The sequence below is a fragment of the Ursus arctos genome, unplaced genomic scaffold (genome assembly GCF_023065955.2).
Source record: "Ursus arctos isolate Adak ecotype North America unplaced genomic scaffold, UrsArc2.0 scaffold_3, whole genome shotgun sequence".
NCBI lineage: Eukaryota > Metazoa > Chordata > Mammalia > Carnivora > Ursidae > Ursus > Ursus arctos.
Window position 1 is genome coordinate 78,750,194 of NW_026622985.1, and position 26,635 is coordinate 78,776,828.

At 51.3% G+C, this 26,635-nt stretch overlaps 3 protein-coding genes across 3 annotated transcripts; 2 read left to right on the forward strand and 1 right to left on the reverse strand.

Moving 5' to 3' along the window:
- Positions 1 to 7,715: 7,715 nt before the first annotated feature.
- Positions 7,716 to 12,982, reverse strand: GCC1 (GRIP and coiled-coil domain containing 1). The gene is made up of 2 exons (XM_026510498.4): positions 11,544 to 12,982; positions 7,716 to 10,675 (listed from the first exon to the last, which is right to left on the reverse strand). Exons 1-2 carry the CDS (start codon positions 12,573 to 12,575, stop codon positions 9,380 to 9,382), a joined length of 2,328 nt encoding a protein of 775 aa, XP_026366283.3. The 5' UTR covers positions 12,576 to 12,982; the 3' UTR covers positions 7,716 to 9,379.
- Positions 12,983 to 15,633: 2,651 nt separating this feature from the next.
- On the forward strand, positions 15,634 to 18,790 carry ARF5 (ADP ribosylation factor 5). Its single transcript, XM_026510509.4, has 6 exons — positions 15,634 to 15,831; positions 16,359 to 16,439; positions 16,795 to 16,904; positions 17,493 to 17,564; positions 18,096 to 18,221; positions 18,313 to 18,790. The coding sequence occupies exons 1-6, from the start codon at positions 15,765 to 15,767 to the stop codon at positions 18,397 to 18,399; spliced, it is 543 nt and encodes a 180-aa protein (XP_026366294.1). The 5' UTR covers positions 15,634 to 15,764; the 3' UTR covers positions 18,400 to 18,790.
- Positions 18,791 to 20,369: 1,579 nt separating this feature from the next.
- Positions 20,370 to 26,330, forward strand: FSCN3 (fascin actin-bundling protein 3). Its single transcript, XM_026514268.3, has 6 exons — positions 20,370 to 20,510; positions 21,665 to 22,361; positions 22,698 to 22,816; positions 25,030 to 25,189; positions 25,660 to 25,830; positions 26,125 to 26,330. The coding sequence occupies exons 1-6, from the start codon at positions 20,370 to 20,372 to the stop codon at positions 26,328 to 26,330; spliced, it is 1,494 nt and encodes a 497-aa protein (XP_026370053.1).
- Positions 26,331 to 26,635: the final 305 nt, after the last annotated feature.

Here is a 26,635-nt window from a genome sequence, read left to right on the forward strand (position 1 = left end):
GGAGGAAGGAAGGAAGGAAGGAAGGAAGGAAAGAAAGAAGGGAGGGAGGGAGGGAGGGAGGAAGGAAGGAAAGAAGGGAGGGAGGGAGGAAGGAAGGAAGGAAGGAAGGAAGGAAGGAAGGAAGGAAAGAAGGGAGGGAGGGAGGAAGGGAGGAAAGAAGGAAGGAAGGAAGGGAGGGAGGGAGGAGGGAAGGTGGGACGGAGGGAGGGAGGGCAGTACTTGGTTTGTACAGCACAAGAAAAGAACCTGGAGACAGATCAAGAATCAAGCCACGGATTGTGTGTTAATGAGGAACTGCTCTGTCACTGGGGACTAGAGGGAGGATGACTAGCCTGAGGGCCAAAGCAGGGCCCGCCAGGGCCGTGGGGACAGGCACTGCGAGTTCACGAGTTCACGTCTCCAGTGGAGATTAGGGACACAGGCAGCCCTAAGATTCATCACCCTGCAAACAGATGGATAAACTGCATCGTGGGCCACAGGGATGGATCAGGCTCACAGAGCTCCTCCCCTGCACCACCCAGGCCAAGGACTCTCAAGGACATTTGTTCCCCTGAACCAGAAGTACCTCCCATGTGGGGACACCATCAGGATCAGGAGTGTGAACCCTATTCCATTCTGCGTCCTTCAGCACATTCTGTTTTTTTTTTCCATAGGGGCCAGAAGTGCCATCTCTCCCCCTGGCTGGGGCCAGGTCAGCCTCACGGAGTGAACATGCTACTATTTGTAGTAAGGGAAGAGGAGAGGAAGGAGACTTAATACATGGGAAAGGCAGGGGCAACCACTCTGAGGCCTGGAGAAGGAACTGGGGGGCGGGGAGCAAACAACTGCTGGGAGGTTCTTTTCCAATCTCTTGTCCATGTCCCCTGATTATTCATCACCCATTTTTTTAAAAGATTTTATTTATTTATTTGACAGAGAGAGACAGCCAGCAAGAGAGGGAACACAAGCAGGGGGAGTGGGAGAGGAAGAAGCAGGCTCCTAGTGGAGGAGCCTGATGTGGGGCTCGATCCCAGGACCCCGGGATCATGCCCTAAGCCGAAGGCAGACGCTTAACGACTGCGCCACCCAGGCGCCCCATTCATCACCCATTTTTGCCTCCTTGACCCTCCTAGCATGCTTTTAGTAACTTTATTGAGATATAATCCACATATAAAACAATTCACCCACTTAAAATGTACAATTCAATGGCTGTTAGGGTTTTTCACATATGCACAAAGCTCTTCAACCATCACCACTAATTCCAGAACATCACCCCCAAAAGAAACCCTTAGCGCTTCTTAGCGGTCACTTCCATTCTTCCCTCCCTGCTCCCCAGACCCTAGCAACGACTGACCTGCTGTCTCTATGGATTTACCGGTTCTGGACATTTCATATCAATGGAATCATACAATAGGTGGCCTTTCGTGTCTGGCTTCTTTCAGTTAGCATCGTGTTTTCCAGGTTCATGCATGCTGAGCCGTGTTATCAGTACTTCATTCCTTTTTAGGGTTGAATAATATGCCATTCTGTGGATTATACCACATTTTGTATCCATTCAGCAGATGGAGGGCATTTGGGTTGTTTCCACTTTGTGGCTATGATATTTATTAATAGCCATTAGTGTGCAAGTTTTTTTACAGAAGTATATTTTCAATCTCTTGGGTGTATATGTTGGAGTGGAACTGCTGGGCCCTATGGTAACTCTATGTGTAACTTTCTGAAGGGCTTCCAATGGCTACACAAATTCTTTCACAAGAAGAAGTGCATTTCTCTGCTATGGAAGCCAGTGTTCTTTTGGGTTTTGATATATGTACAACTAAGCCTCATTATAACTGGTGCTCTTGGCCATCAAACCTCCAGTGTTTTGTAAACGGGTACATAGATATGCTTTAACTGCCAAGGTGTGTCTTGTGTGTCCTGTAAGACTGGAAGCATTCTGAGGATGGGGATCGTGTGCTTATCTTTCTTCTTCTATCACAGAGCCCAGTACTGTGCCTTGGCCAAAACAGAATTAATTCAAATACTTCTGGATATATGTATGGGTGTGGGGGCTCACAACTAGGTCTAAAGAACAGATAGAGCTGTGAATGAACCTTGAAAACATTATGCCAAAAAAAGAAAAGAACAGAAAGAAGAGAATCGTCAGCCTTCTCCCTCTACGAGTGGTGAGACTTTCCTTTCTCTACCATCAGGCACGGAGCTGCACCTTCTCTTCTACCTTTGTAATTACAGGGCACTTTGTGTTTTCTGTTGAAATGTATTTGGAGAGACACTAGGTGTTGCTGGTTTCCCATGAAAAGAGTATCGCTAGGAATCATCTGGTAGTACAAGGAGCCTTTATTACCAAGACGGTAGGGAGAATTTTCATTTCCCATTTTTGCTTTTGCTAAAATTCTTTCCAGGTAAACCATTTACCAAATATATACTGTGGTAGGCAGACTAATGACCCCCACAGATGTTCATGTCCTAATTTCCAGACCCTGTCAGGTTACACAGCAAAGAGGAATTGAAATAGGGAGACGATCCTGGTTTATCCCAACGGGCCTCATGTAATCACAGGGTCCATAAGAGCAGAAGACTCACTTAGCAGGAAAACTGGCTCTGGATTCTTTGGATTTGGTCCTTTTAAGCTTAGTGATACCGTTCTAGAGAGCCATTGTAGGGTAATGATTAAGAACCCAGGCCCCAGGGGCGCCTGGGTGGCTCAGTCCTTAAACACCTGCCTTTGGCTACGGTCATGACCCCAGTGTCCTGGGATGGAGCCCCGCATTGAGCCCCACATCCAGCTCCGCATCCGTCTCCCTGCTCGGCGGGAAGCCTGCTTCTCCCTCTCTCGCTGTCTCTGTCAAATAAATAAATAAAATTAAAAAAAAAAAAAAAAAGAACCCAAGCCCCAAAGCCAGACTTCCTGGGCCCAAATCCTGCACCTTACTGCTAGCTAGCTATGTGATCTTGGGCAAGTTATTTAACTTTTCTTTGTTTCAGTTGCCTCAGATCTAAGGAGGAGGATGATAATGATGCTTCATGAGGTTGTTTTGATGATAAATAATGAATATTAAATTCATGGCAGAGAGAAGCTCTTAAATCTGGTCTTTGATACATGTAAACGTAGTACCTGGCTCGTTACATTGCGACCATACAAAATTGCTCTGGATTGAATGCCAGCAACCCCGCGAGCCTTCCTCGCAGCAAACACAGCCCACGTGTACTCGCTGTCTGTTCAGCTGAGCGCACCTGCGCGGCGCAGTCCGCCGAGCGTCCGACTCATGCTTTCGGCTCAGGTCATGATCCCAGGGTCTTCGGATCGAGCCCTGCATCAGGCTCCGTGCTCGGTGCAGAGTCTGCCTGAGACTTTCCCTCTCTCCCTGCCCTTGCACTCTCTCTCTTTCTCAAGTAAATAAATCAATCTTTTTTTTTAATTAAATAAATTTTTTAAAAATTTGACAGGGCTGAGCACTCTGTGATGAAACTCACTCTCCCTTGAATTCTTTGACATCCCCTCTGCTGGCTTTCTCCTCCTTTTCCAGTTGTTTCTTATCTGTCTCCCTATGCTCTTTTCACTCTGCCTGCTTTTAAAATGTTAATGAAACATTTAATATTAATGAAACATTAGAGGACTCCATCCCAGGGTTCTTGCTGTAGAAGAAAGGAAACACAAATACAGGAACACCGTGTGGAAATGGATTGGAGTTGGAAGTATGGGTGTGGACTCATGATCTGTACGGCGTGTAGGCGTATGGGCGTAGCTACATGGGTACGTGCGTGTGTACGTTACATGCATACATTTCCTATGTCTGCCTGCTGTGAGGACCTAACCCCCAGTAACGATGAGCTTACATCGCTCCCAGAGACTAAGTTTCTAATACCAGTCTCCACTACAAGGAACCAGGGATCCCCAGAGAAATTGTTGATTTCAGGACTGGGATACAGAACCCATAAGATGAGCCAGAAACACATATTTATGCCTGAAATGATGGGGGAATGTCGCAAGAACACAGGAGTTTGAAGGGACTTTTACCAAATCTGAGGAAATTTGAGCCAAAATAATGAAGGAAAATAGTGAATTATAAGCTGTGGAAAAATAGGAATCCATCAGTTCATACTAATAATAAATAGATACATAAACTATTAAATAAGCAATGGGGAAGGCAGGGCTCTTGCTGAGAAAACACCAAGGACCAAAAGATAGATGCTGGAGTTGCAAACCATGTTGCAACCATCGTGGTCAAGAGAGTAATGATTGAATTATCATCAGTCGATGCTAAATTTAGGAGGGAAACTTCGAAGAGGATCGAGACATCTGCAGGGACTTAGAGCCTCTCCCCATAGAGTGCTTACTAGTAGCAAGGCAGAAAATACTACCCGTACAGTGAGGAAACCAGACATCTGTCTTGGTACCACAATTAATATCACCAATGAGGGACAACTGGATAGCATTTGCCTCAAGATGTCATATTCTGAGATCACAACACTTGTAAAATATTCTGGCAGGAATGTATAACCAGCCTCCAATCACGAAGAAACATCAAACTCAAAATGAAGAAGGGGGGGCTGTATTATCTAAAAATGCCACTGTCATAAAAGATAATGAACAGGTAAGGAACTATTCCAGATTAAAGAAGACTAAAGAGATATGACAACTAAATGCAACATGTGATCCTTGACAGGATCCTTTATAAGAGGAAGAAAAATCCTATAAAGAATATTATTGGGTTGGGCGCCTGGGTGGCTCAGTCGGTTAAGCGTCTGCTTTCAGCTCTGGTCATGATCCCAGGGTCCTGGGATCTAGTCTGGTATGGGGCTCCCTACTCAGCGGGGAGCCTGCTTCTCCCTCGGCCTGCAGCTCTCTCTGCTTGTGCTCTGTCTCGCTCTCTCAAGTAAATAAATAAAATCTTTTTTAAAAAAGTACAGGAAATCACCGTGCCCAAGGTCAGCGTGAGAAAAGTGCCGAAGGACATCAGAGAAGGAAGCACCTGCACATGGCTGAGAATCAGAAGAATCGACGTGGAGGAAGTGACATTCCAGCTGAGCGTGAAGGGGTAGGAGCGTACTGCCAGGGTTGGGCGGGGCGGGGGGGGGGGGGTGTGTGTGACTGCGAAGGTAGAGGGAACAGTGCCAAGGATCCTAGTTTTGGAAAACGGAAACTGACCAGGTGACTGAGCATAGGCCTGCAAACCCAACACCACAAGCTTGGCCTCCAGACTCCTGCCAGTCTCAGCTCAGTTGCCTAAGCTCCACGCCGGGCAGACAGGCCAGTGGAGTCCCCAGGCTGCCGGCACAGGCTTCTCGGGGAGGGCCCGTGATACTCCCGAGACTGAAGCTGCGTTTTCAGAGACCTGAGAGCTGTTGAACTAAGGAAAGACAAGGGACCCTACTCTAATTACCAACCTCCAAAATATTTCAACGGTGCACAGCAAGGCCTCAGATACACGTTTGCATCCCGATTCTGCCATTACCAGCCCTGGGCCTTGGGCAATTCATCTCATTTTGCCAAGCCTCCACGTCCTCATTTGCAAAATAGATAGGCTTCACAAGACTGGGGTGATTAAGTAAAATAACTAGGGAAAGTGCTAGCAGTCTGCTTCATTGCAGGCACTCCACAAAAGGCCATTGTTATCTCTACTTTTGCTTACAGCAACATTTGTGGCTGAGAAACACTGGACTTAAATCCAGAGAGCTCAGTCTAACTTCCATTCTGCCACCTACACATTCTCGGGGGAAAAAAAGCATCTAATGTGGTTTAGCACCTACTTTGTTTCGGGCATTGGGCTGGTTCTTTATGTACTTAATTTTTCTTTAAGATGAGGATAGAACCCTGAAATAGGTGTTATCCCCATTTTAAGAAAATTAAGTTCAGTAAGATTAATTTATAAGGTCACAGAACTGACAGGTGATCAGATCGAGATTTCAACCCAGAATGTGTGAACCTGGTTCCCTGCTCCCCATCAAGCGTAGGGAACCAGGCTGCCTAGGGAGGCAGGGGAAGACAGAGGAGGGGAGGAAGTAAAGGGGATCGAGGATCAGTAAAGTGACCCATTCATTAGGGTTCTGTTTTTAATTCCCCAGCTTTACTAGAGGTTACGGGTGGAACCCACCATAGCAATAGCTGGTACCCAGCCCTCCTTTTGCTCCATTAGTGATCCGAGTCCTAAAAATTAGCAGTCATCTAGAACCTGGGGGACAGGGCAGCTTTGGAACTCTTTATAAAGAACCAATGTTTTCTGTTTAACTCTACAGCTGGTCCATCTGACCAGCTCCACTTCGCTTGACTGAAATTTTATAGCTGGAGACTTTCTCTCCATTTGAACCAACCCAGTTCAACCTAGAGATCAGTCTCTCCATCCCTAGCAGTCATCTGTGGAGACAGGCGCTCACCCTCAAAAGTCCTGACAAGACAGGAGAACACTCAGATTGAACCGGCATTGGGTCATCGGACCTGGTTCGGACATCTGCCAGTTACATGACCCTGGGCAAACTGAACATCTCAACCACTCTCTCCTCATCTGTAAAAATAGAGGATGACAACACGTGTGGAGTAAATGATAAAATGGGTGTGAATGGCTCAACACGGCGCTGGCACGGTGGGCAAGAGTTCCCAAACACAACCCTGTACTGGCAGCTTCTCAAGACAAGGCCAAGAGCCCTAGAGTTCTGGGTAACGGACGGGGACTTACATGTAGGGCATGATTATACGGCTGTTTATTCCCCAGAGAGGAGATGCCCAACAAGAGATGGGGGGAAAAGGAAAGTAGAAAGCCCTTAGAATGACCAACTTGCCTTCCCGCCCCCTTCTTGCATCTGTTCTTCTCAGCAATCCTACCAATTTCTGTGGTAATAAACAAGGTTGTCTCATTACTTCATTGACACATCTCATGCAAGGTCTGATATTCTGGAACCATGGCCAAGAGAAAATTTACTTTCCTCTGACTGTATCTGATCTCAATTCTTTTTCTCTCTCTCCCTTTCCTTTCTTAGAGTATCTAGCACAGGAAAACCAGTCAAGTAAGTGGAAAACATATTTGGGAGGAAAACGTGAGGAGATAAAGAACTTGTGTCCTTCTTAAGGGTGGGAACGGACCAAGCCTTTTCCATCTCAGTAGGGAACGGTCACAAGCTTATAAATATCAATACTTGAAAATTAACAGGAATTATTAGTCCTAGAAAGCAGCTGTGACTATGGATCTTTCTATGCTGTCCAAAGTCACCTAGAAATAACAATCAAAATATATGCTACATTTAAGGGGATCAGGTAAGGCAATTAGGAGATAATGATTTTAGTTTAGTTTGAAATCCTGAGAAACTTTTCCAGGATACTGTGAACCCTGACTTGAAGAATATATAAAGCATCCAAAAAACTGATTACTTCTAAAGTTTCAAGCACCAATTATGGAAGTTTCAAGTCTGCCCAACAAACCCAGAGAGAGCTTTTTCTAGTGTAGCTGCTTATACACACACATAATTGGAGGCTGAAAAATTTGTTCTGTAATTGAGGAAGTTAAAGCATTGAGATGTTCCTCTCTAGATTCAAGCTCATGGATTTTTTTAAGGATTTTATTTGAGAGAGCAAGCGAGCGAGCATGGGGAAGGAGGGGGCAAAGGGACAAGCTGACTCCCCACTGAGCGCAGAGCCTGATGCGGGGCTCGATCCCAGGACCCTGAGATCATGACCTGAGCCGAAGGCAGGTGCTGAACAGACTGAGCCACCCAGGAGCCCCTCAAACTCATGGATTAATATATTATTTCCATATTTTTATTCACCATTTACACTCACACTCTGTGTATGTGTGTGTGTGTGTGTGTGAGAGAGAGAGAGAGTACTGTTAAGCACAGAGGTCAGGCTGTTCATATTTAATGACTCTATGGTGTATGTTTATCATTTGAACACATCGCATCTGTTTCATTGAGTCTGCTGTTTGTAGATAGTTCAGGGCACCCAACCTCCCAATTAGATCATTTGATCAAAGTCTTCTGCACCCCAAACCCTCACAAAATAGACCTCTATGATGAAATAACAGAAAGATCCATGTTAGTCCAGTCAGTGACAAAGCACTGGTCTTTAGGGTCCAAAGATCTCTATAACCAGCAAGAGCAGATGGGGGTAAAGGATAGAATAGGAGAACTGATATTGTCTGAGCCCAACTTTTCTGAGTCCCTCCTTTCCAGATTGCTGAAGCCCCCTTTCCTTACGTGTAGATTAAATCTACTTGTGCAAGACCAAACATAAAAAAACCCAGGAAGGAGGAAAAATTTTAGTAACGCATGTGGGGAAGACGAGGATCATTTACTGAAACTCTATGACCTCCCAAAGGAGTAGGTGAAATACCCTGGTGACAGTAACCCATGAACACCCTGGCTTGCAGGGACAGGGAGATTAGCCAGAATGCTATCTAAGAGGCAGCTGGCTCCCCAGCCCCTCCGCCAAACTTCCACCACTTTCCTGTGAGGGTCACAGAATCCTCTGGAATCAGCAAATCTTCCTCCTCTTCTCTGTCCCTACAAGGGCAGAAACCGCTGGGAGGAGGGGAGGAGGTTGTAAATCTCTGAGCTAATTCTTTGTATCCAGATAGGATCAGTTTCCCAATCGGATCCTTCTCTGTAAGAAGCCAGGATTTTTTTTTTTTAATGGAAGGTCAACATTGAGGAAAAGCTAGCAAAATCATTCCCTTGCAATCTCAGGCCGACCTGAGGCAGACAGGTTAAGGCAGGGTCAAATGCAAGAGGCCCATGATAAGCCTATTCAGGCCCAAAGCAGGTTACTCTGGAAATGCCTAGGGCAGATGTGGTGCTCGGTGCCCTGTACAGGATGGCCACAGTGGTGTGTCTGTCCAGACTGACCAGGCCGTCCCCAGCCCCAACTAGCCCAAGCTTCCCCGTTCCAGGGTGGAAGAATCTGTGGACATTAGGGACAATCTGTCCCTATTTCAAAATTCTTGGTCCCTCTCCAGCCCGGATTTATGTCCCCAGAAAATTGGGGCAGTGGAGGACCAGACTCGGATCGTGATGAGACGGGACTGAACAGCCGGTCCTTGTGAGAGTTTAGAACTGACTGAACTCCCTTTGGAGTCACATTTACTCCTGGCTCTGTGCTGGGAGCATACTACTAAGACAGAAAGTCTTATTTTAAAAGTCTCATCACTTCCCCAACTTTGGCACCTTCCAGTCTTCATCTCCCCCCCACCCTCACAAACGCACCACCCGAAGATACTGCTGGGACGTCTCCAGGGCCCAAGGACAATGTGGCATTAATGGCGTTTGGCAGAAAATCCCACCCCACATTAAAGACTCTTCCAGTTCAACACAGTGAAGAAGAAAATGATAATGTAAGAGAAGGGGCAGCAGAACCAGAGCCTGCCCCTTCCCACACAAGAGGCACAGACGTCAGGGGCCCGCGGAAAGGGCGTCATCTCTTGCCAGAAGGCCACCAGCTGGCACCGCTCGGGAGCCGCATGATCACTTGCTTCTCCTCGGGACTGAAGTGCAAGATGGTCAGGATGGCCGTGAGCGTCTGCTGGCGGCCCAGCGCGTCAGGCAAGGTCAGGAAGCGGTAGATGATGTTCTTGAGGTACTCCAGGTTGGCTCCCTCCCGACTCTGGTCCCTGATGTTCTTCTCAATGTGGCTCTGCAGGGCTCCCACCTGCTCGCGGTGCCGCTCGCCCTCCTCCAGCAGCCGGTCCTGCAGCTGACGCACCTCCACCTCCAGCCGGCGCTTCTGCTTCCTCAGCGCGGCCGTCTCCACCTCCTTGCGGGCCAGCTGCTCGGCGTACAGGAAGAAGGTGGGCTCGCTGGCCGCGGCCAGCTGCAGCGCTTGCGTCAGGCCGTCGGAGGCAGACGGGTCGGCCGGGTCCCCGGGCCCCCCGCCGCCCACGGGGCTCCGGCGTCCCGGCAGCGCGGAGGACAAGGCCGCCGAGCGCAGCTGCTCCAGCTCCAAGTCCTTCTCGGCCAGCACGGCCAGGGCCCGGTCCCGCTGCCGGTGCAGCTCCTCTTCCAGTCTCAGCGTGCGGTCCCTGAAGTCCAGCTGGCTGCGCTCCAGCTCCTGCCGGTGGGCCTGCTGCAGCCGGGCCAGCTCCTGCTTCCGCTCCTCGGCCTCCTGCCGCTGCTGGCGCTCGAGCTCCTCGCAGGACAGCCGCAGGGAGATATACTTCTCCTTCAGTTCCGCGAGCTGCTCCTGGGCCTCCTCCAGCTCCTTGGCCAGATTCCCGTCTTTGGTGTTCTTGCTCTTGAGGACCACCTGGGCCCTCATCTTGTACCTCTCGAACTCCTCCTTCAGCTGTTTCAGCTCCTGCTGGTAGTAGAGCGCAGAGGCCTTCTCCCCGTCGGCGGCCTCCGAGCTGGCCATTATCTCCAGGTCACAGAGCTTCTCCACGTCCAGGGTCACCTGGCTCTTCCTGGCTGCCACCTGCAGCAGCCTCTTCAGCTTCTCCATCTTATCCTTCAGGACGTTGACATCCAGACTGGACTCCTCTCCATGGCTGTCTAGGGGGGACCGGCTGGAGGCGGCCAGAGCCAGCGTCTTGTTCTCCAGGTCCAGCTGCAGGATGCGCTCCTTCAGCTTCTGGATGGCCAGCTGGTCCTTCTGCTTGGCTTTCTCATAGGTGCCCAGCAGCTCGGACACCTCAGATATCTGATTCTCCAGGGCCGCCACCCTCTGCTCTTCCACCTGAGATTGCTGGCGTAGTTGATCTTCTGCCAGGGCTGTCTGTAAAACAAGGGAACAGATGGATATGCATCCAGAAAAGCCACGAGGGCCCACGGCAAACTGAGAGAGCAAGAGAGGGGAGCAAACGGGTCACAGGATTGGGATGGCCTGGTGAGAAGGGGAACTGGGGATTTTTCTGTTGCTTTGGAAACTAACGAAAGTTCCCGTAATCTGTTTGGGTTCTGCTCCCAGAGATACATTACACCAAATATTAAGAACCGCTGTGGATCTGCTGCTGTCCTGCTTTAGTGCCTCCACCTTCTCCTGTCGCACACAAGGCTCACACGTGAAGTGTGTTATCTTTGTTTATCATCTGTTTCCCCAAATCCTACTAAGAAATCATAGGACTTTCTTTTCCTCTCCCAATATTCCCGGAGGTTCAAAACTCGCTGGATCCCTCTCCACACTGAAAGGAGCACTGTAAAATAGCACAGCTTTCCAGAACAGGCAAATTGACTAGAAGCAATTACAAGAGGTTCCTTCTGAGAAGATTCCTTTGGTACCGCCCCGCCCCAACCCCCAGCCCCCCACCTATAGGCATATACTGCCCCCATGTAATGCATATGCCCATAGGCAGACACACTCCTTCACTGCACAGCTGCCACTATACTGGTCCACGGAGCACAGCCCATAAGATGCCAAGGCCCAGAAGTTCGGAGAGGTCTGGCTCTGAACCAGCCCATACTGAGGAAGTTCACATCCTGTTGGAAGCACATTCTGTGGATACTGTCAACACAGCGCAACCTTCTGAATAACATCAAAAATTGACAGTGGTGCCACTTAGCTCTAATTACCCAAAGAGACAAAACCCTAATATTTTCCACTTTAGGCTAAGTTACTAACGTTTGAAGGAGATGACAATAATTACCTTCCTCATTTCCTGCTGCAACTGAGCCTGGAAATGGCTCTTAAGGCAGGCAGCCTCTTCCTGAAGCTCCTGCAGCCGAGGGTCGGGCCGATTTTTCTCATCTCGAAGAGCCTGCAGCTCACCTTTCAAGTCCTCCACCTCACGGGTCAGCTGCTTGGTCTGCAGCTCAAACCCTTCCATCTGACCAGCTGCATATGCCCGCCCGGCCAGGGCTTCTCGGGTCTCTTCTAGCCGAAGCTCCAAGTCCTGGCGCTGGGTCCTCTCCTCCTGCAGCAGTTTCTGGAGTTCACGAAGCATCAAGGCATGGTCACTCTGCTCTTGAGCCCGATCATGCTGTTGGGTGATAAGTCGGGCTTTGGTTTCTGCTATCTGCTCCTGCAGCCCCTTCAATTCTCCCTCTAGACGGCCCCTTTCCTCCTCTGCCTTTTTACTGGTATCCTCTAAGTCCTGTTTCATCTTCTTCTTGTCAGCCAGGTAAGAAGCTTCCATGCGAGACTTCTCCTGGGTGACTGTAGCCAAAGCGCTGGTCAAAGTAGCCAACTGAGTCTTCAGCTGGTGCAGTCGTTTGTCCACTTCCCCACCCCCAGATGGTCCATCCCCACTGCTACTGCTAACGCCACTCTCCGACCCGCTAGCTTCTTCGGACTTTGGAGGTGGTGGTCCACGAGCCAGCCTGTCATCCTCTACCCCAAACTCACCCTTGGTACTGGTGAGACTGGCCGCAGTATCCAAGCTGGTGGCGGTCCCAGTGCTATCCTCGCTGTGAGTGGAGCATCGGTCATCCACAGAGTCAGGAAAAGAGAGGCCTGGAGGCTGGACACCCGAGAGCCCCACATCCGCCTCGTGGGATACCGACAGCACCTTAATGCTGGCCTCTAGAGCCTCCTTCTCTTTCAGGAGACTTTTATAGGCGCGGACTACATCCTTAAGACGCGCCTGGTACTGGAGGAGCTGCTTCTTCTGCGTCTCAATGGTCTCCAGCAGGTCCTTCTTGCTCGGTCCGCCCCCGAAATTCATGCCAAACTTCTCCATGTTCAGAACGGGTTGCTCGACGTCAGCCAGAAGAGGGTCGCGAAGACCTTGGTGGGGGCAGTAAACGACAGGGAGAGAACTGTCCCCGAAGCCGCACCTCCCAGCTGTCCGAGACCGGATGTCGGACGCGCGGCAGCCTAGCAAAAGCGCCCGCCCTGTCCCAGGCACCGAGGGCGGGGGTGGGTCCTATCTTAGAGGCGGGGCGACGTCGGCACGGGAGTAGCACACCGCCAGGGTTGGCCTGTACTGTCCCAGAAGCTGCTCCGCGCTCCGCGCTTGCCTGGGCCACAGCAGTCCCGGCCGGCCCGCAGCCCACGGTCGGCCAAGGGTTTAAACCGAGCGTAACCCCATCACGACTTCCTAACCACAGCTGCCAGAAAACGGCGTTTCCGGGTCTACTGGAAGTGACGACAGCGGGACGCAACAGGCTCCGCCCCGAGTGGGCGCGAGGTGGGCGGGGCTACTTCGGCCGGTGGGTGGGAGGGGGCCTGTTCCGGACGAAGCAGGGCTGCGAGCGCCCAGCAAGCAAAGTCGGGGACTCAGGAGTGGTAATCTTTTGGTGGGGGCGCCTGAGCTTACCCTCGGGCTACGATGAACGGGAGACAGTGGGCAACGTCGCACTGAGTCCTTCTCAAACAGCCGGATGAGCGACCCTTCCCCACATTTGGGGCTCAGTATCTCTGTCCCTAAAGATCAACGAGACCCCCATTTAGACCACGAAAACTGCAACCGTTGATAGGACAGTTTCGGCACATATTAGGTGTATAGCATAATAATTATTAGCACCCTTCCTGAGTTCTGCTGAGTTGGTTCAACAAATATATGTAGAGGGCACCCTATAGCCATGACCTCCATCCAATGTGCCAACTGTATTCCAGGACCTTCACAAGAGTTTTGATATTTAGCCCTTGCAGTTATTCTGCTCAGTGGGTGGAAACATGAGAGGTTAAATAACATGACCAAGGTCACACAGGAATCCTATCTGTATCTGTCCAACTTTCAACATACCAAGTGCTGCTCCAGGTGATCACCATGAAGAGACAAAGTCCTGCCCTCAAGGAGCTTCTATCTAGTGAGAAACCAGAGATACAAACACAATTCCTGCTCTCAAATAGTATGTCCGGGTATATTCAAAGTGATATGGGAGTTAAGAGGAGGGCGGCCTGTCTAGGGGAGGCAGAGAAGATTCTCAGAGAAAATACCTGGGGATCTGAAGCATGAGTGGCAATTGTCCCCTCACTAAAGATTAGGGAGATTAGCATTCCAGGCAGAGGGAAAAGATTGCTAGGACTCCAAGGGCAGCAGAGAGCCTGGCTCACCCGGAAGTGATTGAGAATCACTTCATGGCTGTAGCTTAGGCTATGTGAAGGAGGTTGGCAACAGATGGGGCGGGCACAATAGGTGGAGACACAAATTAAGGCATTTAGACTTTATCTTGGGGGCTAAGAAGCCACTAAAACATTTTAATCTTGAGTGGCATTATCCAGACTTGTAGGACAGGTTGAAGATACCAAGGGGCAGGAGACTGGTAAAGAGGCCATTTCTGTCCTGAGGAAGAGATGGTAGTGAAATAGGGCAAGGAAAACGGGGATGGAAAGGAAGAGGCTAATTAAAAGAGCTAAAGATGTGGACCTGACCGGACTCCATCACCACTAGTTCTATTATTGTACTGAGACTCTTAAATGCACTCTTCAGCCTTGTGAAAAGCCTTCTTAAAAATGCAAGTCTATGGCTGAAGTTTAAGTAAAGGAAAGTCGTGGACCCACTCATACCTGGTGCCCAAAGCCTGTTCTCTTTACAGACTTTTCAGGTCAGGATGGGGCGGACCCTGGAGGTCTGTTCAGACCCAGTTAATTTCTTAGTGGCCCAGATAAAATCCAGCTGCACTATACAAAACATTCAGATATATTGTTTCATCATTTTAACCTTCACCATTATCTCATGAGATAGAGCCGATATTAGTTTCCTTTTGTAGAAAATAACAGGTTGTGAGGATCGGTGAAGCTAAGCCCTCAAAAAAAGGGATTTGAACTGAGACCTGGAACAATGGTACAGAGTGGGCATTTAATATTTGTTGAATGAGTGAATGAATGAAGGTTCTCAGATTCTCAGCTCACCTCACCATGTCCCGTCCATAAGCAATGGATCCTAGAAGCCTACTGGCACTCCAGTTTCAAATCACTTGCCCGTGCTCCACTGAGCAGCCTATTTGGTTCATCGAAACCAAATACTATATTTGTTAAGCATTTATTAGGTGCCTGGCACTGACCCAGTCTCTGTCGTAGAAGAAATTGAAATTAATTCCTGTCTTGCTATTTCCCCTCGTTGCTGAGTGAGGAAAGCACTTTGAATCTAGGGCCACAAGAGTTTCATAAATTCCTGGATAGGTGGGCATTAAAAATCCGGGTTCCAAGGTCTGTGGCAAAGTGAAGACGCTTTAGAAAAGCCGCCTGGGTCAGCTGAAGGACATTGTGTTCTGGGCCATGGAAGTAAAGGCATTGTTCTCCTGAATGCAGGAAGAGGTTCTGCTGATTGCGAAACCGAGAAGGCCCCTAGCGCTTGGGCACCTTCTTTTTCCATCTCCCGCGCGCTCTTCTCGAGATTCCACGGTCACTTGAACAACCTGCAACGCTCAAAGCCCCTCTCTGGGCGCTGAGGGCGCCAAAGAGAGGACTAAGACATGAGCACAGAGCTTGCTCCCCTAGGAGGGTGGTGCACACAGTGGATGATGCTAGTTCGCAAGAGCTAAACCGGAGCTCAGGGTGAGCTAGACGCGACAAACCAAAGCCCAGGGGCCGGCCACTTAAGCTGGGGGCCGGGGGCCGTGGTGGAGCATTGTATACTTTCCTCAGCCCCGCTCGGGCTTCGGTGAAGCAGCCACAGACCTGCCACCGCTCTAGAAACGAGGAGACACCCAGACCCTTTCCCTCTTTAAAGCCGGCGCGGGACGCGCGAGGCTGCGGAGACTCGCGAAGCTTCAGTTTTTGCCGGAGCAGGGGCCTGGGGGCGGGGAAGGGGCGGGGCGGGGCCCGGCCGGGGGCGGACCCGCGATGACGTAGGGCGGGCCGGGACGCGCGGAGGCAGCGGCGGAGCCTCCTCCTTCTGCTGCTGCGCCCCATCCCCCAGCGGCCGGCCGGTTCCAGCCCGCACCCCGCGTCCGCGCCCGCACCCCCTCCCCCGGGCCCCGCCATGGGCCTCACCGTGTCCGCGCTCTTTTCGCGGATCTTCGGGAAGAAGCAGATGCGGATCCTCATGGGTGAGGCACATCAAACGCGCGGCCCGGACCGGAGCGTCGGCCCCCGCGCAGCCCTCCCGCCCCCGCGTCCCTCCGAGCCCAGCTCAGCCGGGTCTCTGACCCTGAGTCACCCACCTCCTAACCCCCGGAGTCACTGCTCTCGGGGGGGGTCGCGGTCTGCAGCGCCGACCCCGGGGCCTGAGCCCGGGAGCTCCGGGCCTGGGTGGGGTGAAGCTCCCTCCGCTCCAGCCCGGCTGGTAAGAAGGGAGGAGGATTCCGCCCTTGGAGACGACTTTTAAAAGGAGTGCGGCCCTCATCCTATGTCCCTTACCCCCTAGCCCTCTCCCGTCTCTCGCCCGCTTTGGGGCACGAGTTGGTGCTCACCACCCAGTCTGCTCTTAAGGCCTCGAAGGTAGAGAACAGCGCGCACCTGCAGGCGCTTGGGCTCTCCGCCCCCGTCTCCATCAGCTGTCCTGGCCTCTCCCCTTCCCTGGTCTCTAGAGGGCTCCCTCGCTCCCGTCTCCATCCCTGTGCCCCTCTCCTTGCAGTTGGCTTGGATGCAGCTGGCAAGACCACAATCCTGTACAAACTGAAGTTGGGGGAGATTGTCACCACCATCCCCACCATAGGTGAGTTCTGAGGCGAGGCCGGGAGGGGCGGGCGGCTGGCGGCAGGCCTTCCCAGGGTTCGCTACCCATTCTGCCTGAGCCCTTATCTCTGTGCAGGGAGCTGACCCTGACACCAGACACTGCTACCTGAGAAGTGGGTCACAGTTTCCCTTTAGTTGCTGGATGGTGCCGAGGCAGGGTGAATGTGACCCAGCCCCGCCTGATCTGTGGACTGCCTATCCTCCTGGGTTCACTTCCCATGGGACTTGATCAGTGCTTCTGGTTTTATGTCCCTGATGAATCCACCTAGATTTAGAGAGTTCCTTTCTTTTAGGACTTTGCTCTCATATTTTTTTTTTTTTCCAATTATCTCCAGGCTTCAATGTGGAAACAGTGGAATACAAGAACATTTGTTTCACAGTCTGGGACGTGGGAGGCCAGGACAAGATTAGGCCTCTGTGGCGGCACTACTTCCAGAACACTCAGGTGGGGTGGGGCTCCCCAACCCCAGGAGAAAACGTGTTAGGGCTACAGAAACTGAGATGTGGGCCTAGACGGGGCCCGCAAGCCAGGAAAAAACCTTTCTCTCCTATCTATCCCCATTTGTAGGCTTACCTCTACTCATCCTTCAGAAAAGGCTTTAGTCTTCGGAGACTTAGCCGCCTTAGCTTCTCCTGAGAAGCAGGGCTCTGGGGCCATGCTGCCTCATCCATCCATCCATCCATCCATCCATCCATCGCTTCTTCTCGCAACGTGGAGCTTGAACTCATGACCCTGAGATCAAGAGTTGCATGCTCTACCGACTGAGCCAGCCAGGCACACTCATGCTGCCTCATTTAGCTCTCGTCTCGTCTTTCCCTGTTCCCCTTGCACTTCTGACTACACTGCTTGCCTGAGGCAGAGGCTGTATCCTTTGCAGGGTGTCTCTGGTTGGTGCCAGCATGTCTGCAGAGCCTTAGTGAAAATATATTAGATGAGAAGGTTTAGACACAAAGATGGGAAAAAGAGAAAAAGCCAGACTAGGTTATGTCCCAGGTGGGAGTGATCGCTTGTCCTTTCTTCCTTCCCGCCCAGGGCCTCATCTTCGTAGTGGACAGTAATGACCGAGAGCGGGTCCAGGAATCTGCTGATGAACTCCAGAAGATGGTGAGCACCCAGAGTCCCGGGAACTGAGCCCTTGTTTGGAGACAGATCTCTGAGATCTCTGTGCTAGGGTGAAAGTCAGGAGATGTCTCACAGGCCTTGAAGGTGTTTCTCTTTGTGGACACAGTCACAAGACATATCTCACTCTGTTTTCAATTGGAGTCAGGTAAAAAAGCATAGGACTGACTTTATCCTTGAATGCTCACGTCTTCACATCTGAGGAGTTGGTGGGGAAAGGGGAATTATATGTGGTGGAGAGAAACGTCGTCTTACGTTCTTGTTTTTCCATCTGGAAATTTTGACATTTTGACTAGGGCAAGTCATTAGAAAAAGGCTCTTTCTGGAGTTAAGGCCAGATGGCGTCAAGCTGATTTATGGCTCTCTGTCTTGTGTTTAGCAGTAGACTACGCAATATTACATGTTTCCCACAAATACGCTAGACGGTAGAAAGGGGGGCTTCCCCTACACAGCAGGGAAGGGGAGGCCTGAAGACTCCACTGGGACTCCAGCCTCCATCGCCTTCACCTCTCTCAGCTGCAGGAGGACGAGCTGCGGGATGCGGTGCTGCTGGTGTTTGCCAACAAGCAGGACATGCCCAACGCCATGCCCGTGAGCGAGCTGACCGACAAGCTGGGGTTGCAGCACCTGCGCAGCCGCACGGTGAGGGTCCTGCCTCTCCCAAGGGAGCCACGGGGGGGGGGTGATCCCCCTTTCTTCCCTGCTACTGATGTTTTTTTCCTTCTCCCCACAGTGGTACGTCCAGGCCACCTGTGCCACCCAAGGCACCGGCCTGTATGATGGGCTCGACTGGCTGTCCCATGAGCTGTCAAAGCGCTAACCACCCAGGGGCCGGCCCCTGCTGCCCGGAAGCTCCCGCGTGCATCCCGGGATGGCCAGATTCCCGGACTCCTCAGGCAGTGCCCTTCCCTCCCACTCCTCTCCCACAGACACAGGCCTCTGCTCCTGCCTGCATGTTCTCTCTGTCGTTGGAGCCTGGAGCCTCACTCTCCGGGCACGGAGGGGTCCGCTCTCCTGCCTGCTGGGACCTGTGGAAGGGACTTCCAGGGCTAAGGCCCCTTCTTCCAGAGGAGGAGCAGGGATCTGGGTTTACTTTTGTTTTTTCCATTGCGGGTGTACCCTTGGGGCCAGGTAGGGAGGGAAGGTGAGGGCTCCGGGTGGTGCTAGGACGTGGTACTGGATATTGAGTAATAAATTTGCTGTGGTTTGTACATGGTGTCGTCTGTAGCCTGGAAGTGGGGGGGCTAGGTTGTTGGGTACAAAGGGACAATACGATATGGGCGAAGCTCGAAGCAGCTAAGGCTGCAGAGCCAGCCCCCGTCCCACGGCGTGTGCTCACACCCCGCTGCCTTCATCTCGCTCAACTTCTCCCTCCTTATTCTTGAGGCTGGATGTACTTCAGAGGTTCCAGTGGAGGAAGTAACATTTCCTCCCCAATTCCAGGGGGCCTTTGCTGAGGGTGACAGGCTCTACCTTCATGATTCTGTAAATCCCATATGTCCCACGCCTCTCCATCTCCTAGCAGTGGTTCTTAATGATTACCATGAACATTAAAATTGGGGGGGGTATTTATTAAAAATAGGGTCCTGAGGTGCACTTGAGAAAATATGATTCATTAAGACTGTTCTGAAGCCCAAAAATACGCATCTTAGAAATAATGCAGATGATTCTGTCCCTGGTAGTCTATTAGCCGTACTCTGTAAAACATCGGTAGGGCCCTTTTAATCCCTGGGGATTAGAGTTCCTCACTGTGCACTGAAACTCTTTCTACCTGGGAAGACACCCCTGCCCTGTACTACCCCACCCGCACCGTGGGGACTAGGAAAATGCGTGTATGGAACCAGGACTGTGGGCTGTTCTCCAGGTGTGGTTCACTCTGCCCATTCTTTGAATCCCAGCAAAGCTTAAAACCTACCCTCACCACCGTTATTTCTTCTTGCCTTTCTCCTTTCACATTGTCAATTTCTCCAGGTTCTGGACTGATTTTCTCCAGGAGCTCTATAGGAAATGAGTCCCAGAGGCTGTTGGCCAACAGGGACCCTTTGAGGGGGAGGTCTGGGATCCTTAGGGGCAGCCCAGCAGCAGTGCGGCTGGGGATTGTGAGGAAGATGCCCCGTGCTCTCCCCGTCTAGAACATTTTCCTTCCCCTTCTCTTAGCCTTTCCTGATGAATATGAGTAATTTGATCCCTGCTGGTTATCTGTCTAGGGTTTCCTCACTTCTTGAAAAGCACCTTCTGAGACATTTTGGCCTCATTCTCTCAAGGGCTGTAAAAGTTCATAGATTTTTCCCGGATACCTTGAACTTTAAAAACACTTGAGTCCCAAGGGAGCCAAGCAGACCCCACTTTGTGGGGAGAAAAGGGGTTGTTATCCTGTGATTAAAATGAGAAACAAGTGAAGAAGGGAAGGCACTTGCCTGTAGTTACAGGTGATCGCTGGCACAGGCCGAAATTCCGATCCCTGTCTTAGCTCAGCCACGTCGGTGCCGGGAGTTGTGCGGGGGGGGGAGCTGAATGCCAGACGCCCTAGACCCACTTCCTCTGGGCTGTGGATTGACGTGGCTGGGCCAGTGCCCTTTCCCCACCATGGATGAGAGGCAGCCCTCACAGTCACAATGCTCCCGGGTCACAGAGGCGCTGGGCCCTGGGCCAGCCTCTGCCTGAGAAATTCCCTCTGGGACCGTCTTCTGGTGGGTGCTACAGGCCTGATTCCAGGCCCTATGGCCTGTGGAACCACACCACTGGGGGGCAGGCTGGGCCGGACGGAGTCATCACCGTGGCGCCGGCCCCATGGAGGAGGTGGAGTGGACGCGGAGACCCAAGCCCGAGGAGCTGAGGGTTGGGCTTATCAGCTGGGCGGGATCCTACCTCACGTTTGAGGCGTATAAGAACACGGTCACTGCTACTGCAAAGGGTTTGGGCCGGAGACAGGTAACCAAGCAAACCTGCACTGGAGTCCTCTTTACCAGTGGCCAGGCTCTCACCCGCATGTGTATGTGTGTGTGTGTGTGTGTGTCTGCGGTACACTCTCAATCATTTTCCTAGCCTCTGCCATTGCCGGCCGAGACCCTCCTACCCCAGGCTTTTGCTCACAGGTCCCCATTGCTCCCTCTCCCCCTCTCTAAACCTGTCGAGAGCCAAAGCCTCAGCCTTTGCTGCCTTGCCTTCTCTGGCTGCTTTCTTCCCTCCACCCCAACACCCCAGGTGTTGGTCGTGTCATCACAAAGAGGAGAGGTGAAGAGCCCAGGCTGGAAGGCAGGATGGTGGGCGTCCAGGGGAGGGACTGCAGGGCCCGTGATTCTGTTCAGCTGCGGTTTGGGAATGGGGACCTCTACAAGCCCTCTGCGAGAGGGCAACCCTGCAAGGCTACCCCAGAGCGAGGCGGTAGCAAGGCTCTCTTTTAGAGCAGGGTTGATCCCAGCTGAATTAGATGATTGCATCTCAGCCGTGTGTGTTCCCATCCTTATCCCTGGAGCCTGGGCCTGCCTGTAAGAGGTCTTGATTTTCTCCTGCCATGCTGGGGAGGTGGGCTTTGGGGAGGGGAGTGTTAGCTAGTGCGCTGTCCAAGGGCAACAGTGAGGAAGAGAAAAGTAAAACTTAAACCAAAGCACTTCTTAGAAAATTAGTCATTGAAGGAAGCCACCAAGTAAGAGAGAGCTGGAAGAGGTAGGCATGTAGAGCTTCTCTTGGGGGGCGCCTGGGTGGCACAGCGGTTAAGCGTCTGCCTTCAGCTCAGGGCGTGATCCCGGCGTTCTGGGATCGAGCCCCACATCAGGCTCCTCCGCTATGAGCCTGCTTCTTCCTCTCCCGCTCCCCCTGCTGTGTTCCCTCTCCGCTGGCTGTCTCTTTCTCTTGGGATCTTGCGAAGCGCTCTGGTTCCAGTAGTAGAGGTCTCCGGAAATCCTTTGATGAGTGTTGGATGAGAGGGTGGGAGAGTTGACAGTTGCTGTGGAGGCTGATGTGGAGGGGAAGGTGGTTGGTCCCCATGAAGTTCTCGGGCGATGCCAGGGGTGATGGGGATGGGATTCCCTGGCGTAGTCATTTGGCATTGCTGACTGCCTTCCTCTCCCTCCCAACGCCTGCAGACCTGGGAGATCTTGGTGAGCAACGAGCACGATGCACAGGCCGTGGTACGACTAAGGGGCTTGCAGGGCCTCTACCTCCTGTGCGAGGCAGATGGCAGTCTGTGCTACGGCCGGCCAAGGACGAGCCACCACGGCTGCTTCCTCCTGCGTTTCCACCGCAACGGCAAGTGGACCCTCCAATGCATTATTAGTGGTCGTTATCTGGAGTCTGACGGTGAAGATGTGTTCTGCAACTCCAGGGTCCTCTCGGCTTACCACATGTGGACCCCCCGGCCAGCCCTGCACGTCCATGTGATCCTCTACAGCCCTGTCAACCACTGCTACGCTCGGGCTGACCCCACCGTGGGCCGCGTCTGGGTGGATGCGCCAGTTCCCTGCCTGGAGGAATGTGGCTTCCTGTTGCATTTCCAAGATGGCTGCTACCACCTGGAGACCTCAGCACACTTCTTCTTGTCCCACGTAGACCGGCTGGTCCCCCAACCCTCCACACAGACAGCTTTTCACATGCAGGTGCGGCCTGGAGGGCTCGTGGCACTGAGCGATGGAGAAGGAGGCATGCTGTACCCACAGGGCGCACGCCTGCTCCTGGGCCTGGGCTCCAATCCCCACAGGGGTGAGGAGTGGTTCGTCCTACAGCGCTGTCCCACCTGGATCACCCTCAGGTCAAAGACTCGGAAGTTCCTCTCCATCGTCTATGGCAAGTGCTGGGTCCAAGACAGCTATGGAGGGAGGGAGAGCTGGCTGCTGAGAAGAGAAAAGTGTGTTGGAGTTCAGCAAAGATTTTTGAACCTGCTGATAAGGAAGATCCTGGGGTCCCAACAGGATCTCTTAGACCACGGAGCAGGGTGATAAGGCAGGGGCATGGGCTTTATGGGTAGGACCTTGGGTCTTCTCCAGGCTCCTGTGGTCCGCAGAGAGGGGTCAAGGCTGAGAAGGGAAAACAGAAGGCACCGAGACATAAAGTGTGGAGGAGGGGCTGAGACTGAGGGTGAGGCCAGACTCTGGCTCCTTCTGACATGTTCTTTCTCTGCAGATGTTGAGGTTTGTGCTGCCTCTGAGCACATAACTCCAATGTCCTTGTTCCAGTTTGAATGTGATGATGAGAGCTCCGCCTTGCAGCTTCGTGCAGCCAATGGCTGCTACCTAGCCCAGGTGAGACCTTGGCCTTCTGAGCAAGAGAACCCTTGATCTCTGAGCTCTCCCATTCTAGGCGTACTTTCTCCTTCTTCAAGGCAGGTGACCAGATGCTGAGGTGAACTGTGGAGGCCCTTGTCAATTTTCAACCAATGGGCCCAATTTCATCCAATGGGTTCTCTTTAAAAAAAAAGAAAAAGCAACTTTATTTAGGCACAATTTATATACAATAAAGTGCACTCATTTAAATGTACAATTCAATAAGTTTTGACAAATGTGTATGCCTATGCATGCCGCAATCACAGGTTAGAGAGTATTTCCATCACCACGGAAATTCCCTCTTGCCCCTTGGTAGTCAGTTCCCCTTCCCCCTTGGCCTCCCCTCTCCCACTGTTACTACTCTGTCACTAGAGATCAGAGTTGCCTACTCTAGAATTTCATATAAATGGGCTTACACCGTATGACAGTATGCATTCTTCCTTTCATCAGCATAATGTTTTTGAGATTCATTCATGATCCGTGTATCAGTAGTTTGTCCCCTTTTATTGCTGAGCAGTGTTCCATACTACTAGTCATCAACACAAACCTAATTTGTTTATCCATTTGCTTGTTGATGAACACTTGAGTCGTTTCTGGTGTGGGCTATTGTGAATAAAATTGTGCGTGTCTCAGCCGGTTAAGCATCTGCCTTCGGCTCAGTTCATGATCCCAGGATATTGGGATCGAGCCCCATGTCGGGCTCCCTGCTCAGCAAGGAGCCTGCTTTTCCGTCTCCCCCGTGCTTGTGCTCTCTCTCGATCTCTCTCTCAAATGAATCAATAAAATCTTTAAAAAAAATAAAGTTGCTAGGAACGTTTGTGTACAAGTGTTTTTGTGGGGCTATATTTTCAGTTATCTTAGGCAAATATGTAGGGGTAGAAATGCTGGGTCCCGTGATAAATGTGTGTTTATATGTATTTTAAAGATTTTATTTATTTATTTGAGAGTGAGCAAGCTAGAGAAAGAGGGAGAGAGAGAGAGAGAGAGCACAAGCAGTGGGGGAAAGGCAGAGGCAGAAGGAGAAACAGGCTCCCTGCTGAGCAGGGAGCCCGATGCAGGACTTGATCCCAGGATCCTGGGATCATGACCTGAGCTGAAGGCAGATGCTTAACCGACAGAGCCACCCAGGTGCCCCATGTTTACATTTTTAAGAAAATGTTAAATAGTTTTCTAAAGTGAGTGTACTATTTTACATTCTTGCCAGCCATGTATGGGAGTTCTAATTGCTCCACGACCTCATCAGCACTTGGTATTGTCTGTCTTTTTAATTTTAGCCACTCTAACGGATGTGCAGTGGCATCTTACTGTGGCTTTAATTTGCATCTCCCTTATAATTAATCATGTTGAGTATCTTTTCATGTGCTTATTGGCCATGTGTATATCTTCTCTGAGAGGTGTCTGTTCAAATCTTTTGCCCATTTGTCATTGGGTTATCTTATTATCAAGTTGTAAGAGTTCTTTCTATGTTCTAAAGTCAAGTTCTTTGCCAAATATATGTATTGTAGGTGTTTCCTCCTGATCTGTGGCTTGCCTTTTCATTTGCTTAATAGTGTCTTTTGAGCAGCAAGTTGTTTATTTTGATGAAGTCCAATTTCTCCATTCTATAAATGATTAGTGACTTTTTGGTTCCAATAAATCATTGCCTGCCCCAGTGTTATGAAGAATTTCTCCTATGTTTTCCTGTAGATGTTTTATGGTTTTACTTTCATTTATCTCTGTCATCCATTCTGAAATGATTTTGGAGTCTGGGCTGAGGTTTATTTCTCTCCATGTAGTTATCCAGGTCCTTTTTGGATGATGAACTCTGGGATATAGCAAAGACTGGGGAAGTGGGAGACTGAGGCCACAGTATGTTTTCCAAAAAGGATGTGAAAACGGGGCGCCTGGGTGGCTCAGTCAGTTAAACGTCTGCCTTTGGTTCAGGTCATGATCTCAGGGTCCTGGGATTGCAGGGAGCCTACTTCTTCCTCTCCCACTACCCTTTGCTTGTGTGCGCACGCGCTCTCTCTCTCTGTCAAATAAATAAATAAAATCTTAAAAAAAAAAAAGGTTGTGAAAGCATAAATCACGCCCTGGGAGAATGAAGACAGCTAGTGGTTGGGATGGGGGAAAGGATCTAGGAATAAAAATGACGGGAAGAAAGCTGAGATTGTGTCCTTGTTTCTCTTCTCTGCTCCCTGTAATCTCTCCAGAGGCGCCACAGGACAGTGGTGGCTAACGGGCACCCGATGGAGGCTGACACCTTCTTCCACGTGCACTGGAACTGCGGCAAGATCATCCTGCAGTCTCCCAACGGACGCTTCTTGGGCATCGTAGACAACGGCCTGCTGATGGCCAATGCCACCATTCCAGGTGAGGAGAGCGGGCCTCCTGCCTGGTTATTCCAAGTCAGAGAAACCTTCAGAGGGAGCTGCGATATAATAGAAAAAGCACTGGAGTTGGGGTCAGAAGATTTGGGTCTGTGTATTTGCTGAATCACTGAGTTTTTCTCCTCACCTGGGCAAACACCTCTTTGAGCCACAGTTTAATTGGCTCCGTTACCGTTGGCGGTGATATCCACCCTGCCTGCCTCGCAGGATCCTCGTGAAGATGAAATAGGTGGACACACCTCAAAGGAAGCAAGAATATTAAAACCTCCTGGGCTCCACACGGTACTAAGTGCTTTCGCAAACATTGCATAAGCACCCAGCCTAAGATCCGGCACATAGTAGGTGTTCAGTAATTGTTGAAATGTTGACAACACTGGCGTCCTTCTTCCTGCTTCTACCTGGGAAAGCATCTAAAAGCAGCTCATCCAGATCCCTCCCTTCTATTTCTTTCAGGCCCCAACGAGGAATTTGGGATTCGATTAGCTAACCGGCCCTTCCTCGTATTGCGAGGTCGTTACGGGTACGTGGGCACCTCGTCGGAACACGACCTCATGAAGTGCAACATGGATCAGCCCGACTGCATTCACCTGCTGCCCTGCCGCCAGGGCATCTACCACTTCCAGGGTGAGGCGCTCCTCTTCCCCAGCCCGGGGTTCGCGGGCTCGCCCTGCCTTAGCCCCACTCCGACTCAGGGCCTGCCTCTCAGAGCCTACTTACCAGAACGAGAAAAACGGAGTTTCTGTTTGTTTTCACACTTCAAGGCCCCCGGAATGGGTTGGCAGAACAAAAACCAGCCGTCCCGCGTTTCCGTAGAGGGACCTGCCAGCCCCGGCCGGTAGGGTGGCCAGGGAGGGAGGGCGCGCCTCCCCGCAGCCTCCTCAGGCTGGAGGCCCTCATCCTTTACCCTTCCCTCCCCAGCACAGGGTGGATCCTTCTGGTCAATAACATCCTTCGGCACCTTTCGCCCCTGGGGGAAGTTTGCGCTCAACTTCTGCATAGAGCTTCACGGGAGCAACTTGCTCACGGTGCTGGCGCCCAACGGCTTCTACATGCGGTCCGACCGAAGCGGTACCCTGCTGGCAGACAGCGAAGAGATTACCAAAGAGTGTATTTGGGAGTTTTAGGTAAGATGACGTGGGTCCGGACCGGGAGGCGGAGGAGCAGGTGCTGAGGGGCAAGAAAAGAAGGGAAGTGGGTGAGAGTGAGACCAAAACACACCCATGGACTGACTTCTGTCCCACAACCTGCTCAACTCCAGACATTTATTCCCCACCCGTGTCTTTCCTCTCAGGGCTTCTAAACCCAGACGTGCTGGAGAGGGGAGGGGACATCAGATCTAGGTTTCTGAGGGTTATGCCACTCTGACACGTGCGTGCAAGCAAGCTTGCAGGGGAGAGAATCAGGTGTCCTCATGTGTTCATCTCTCTTC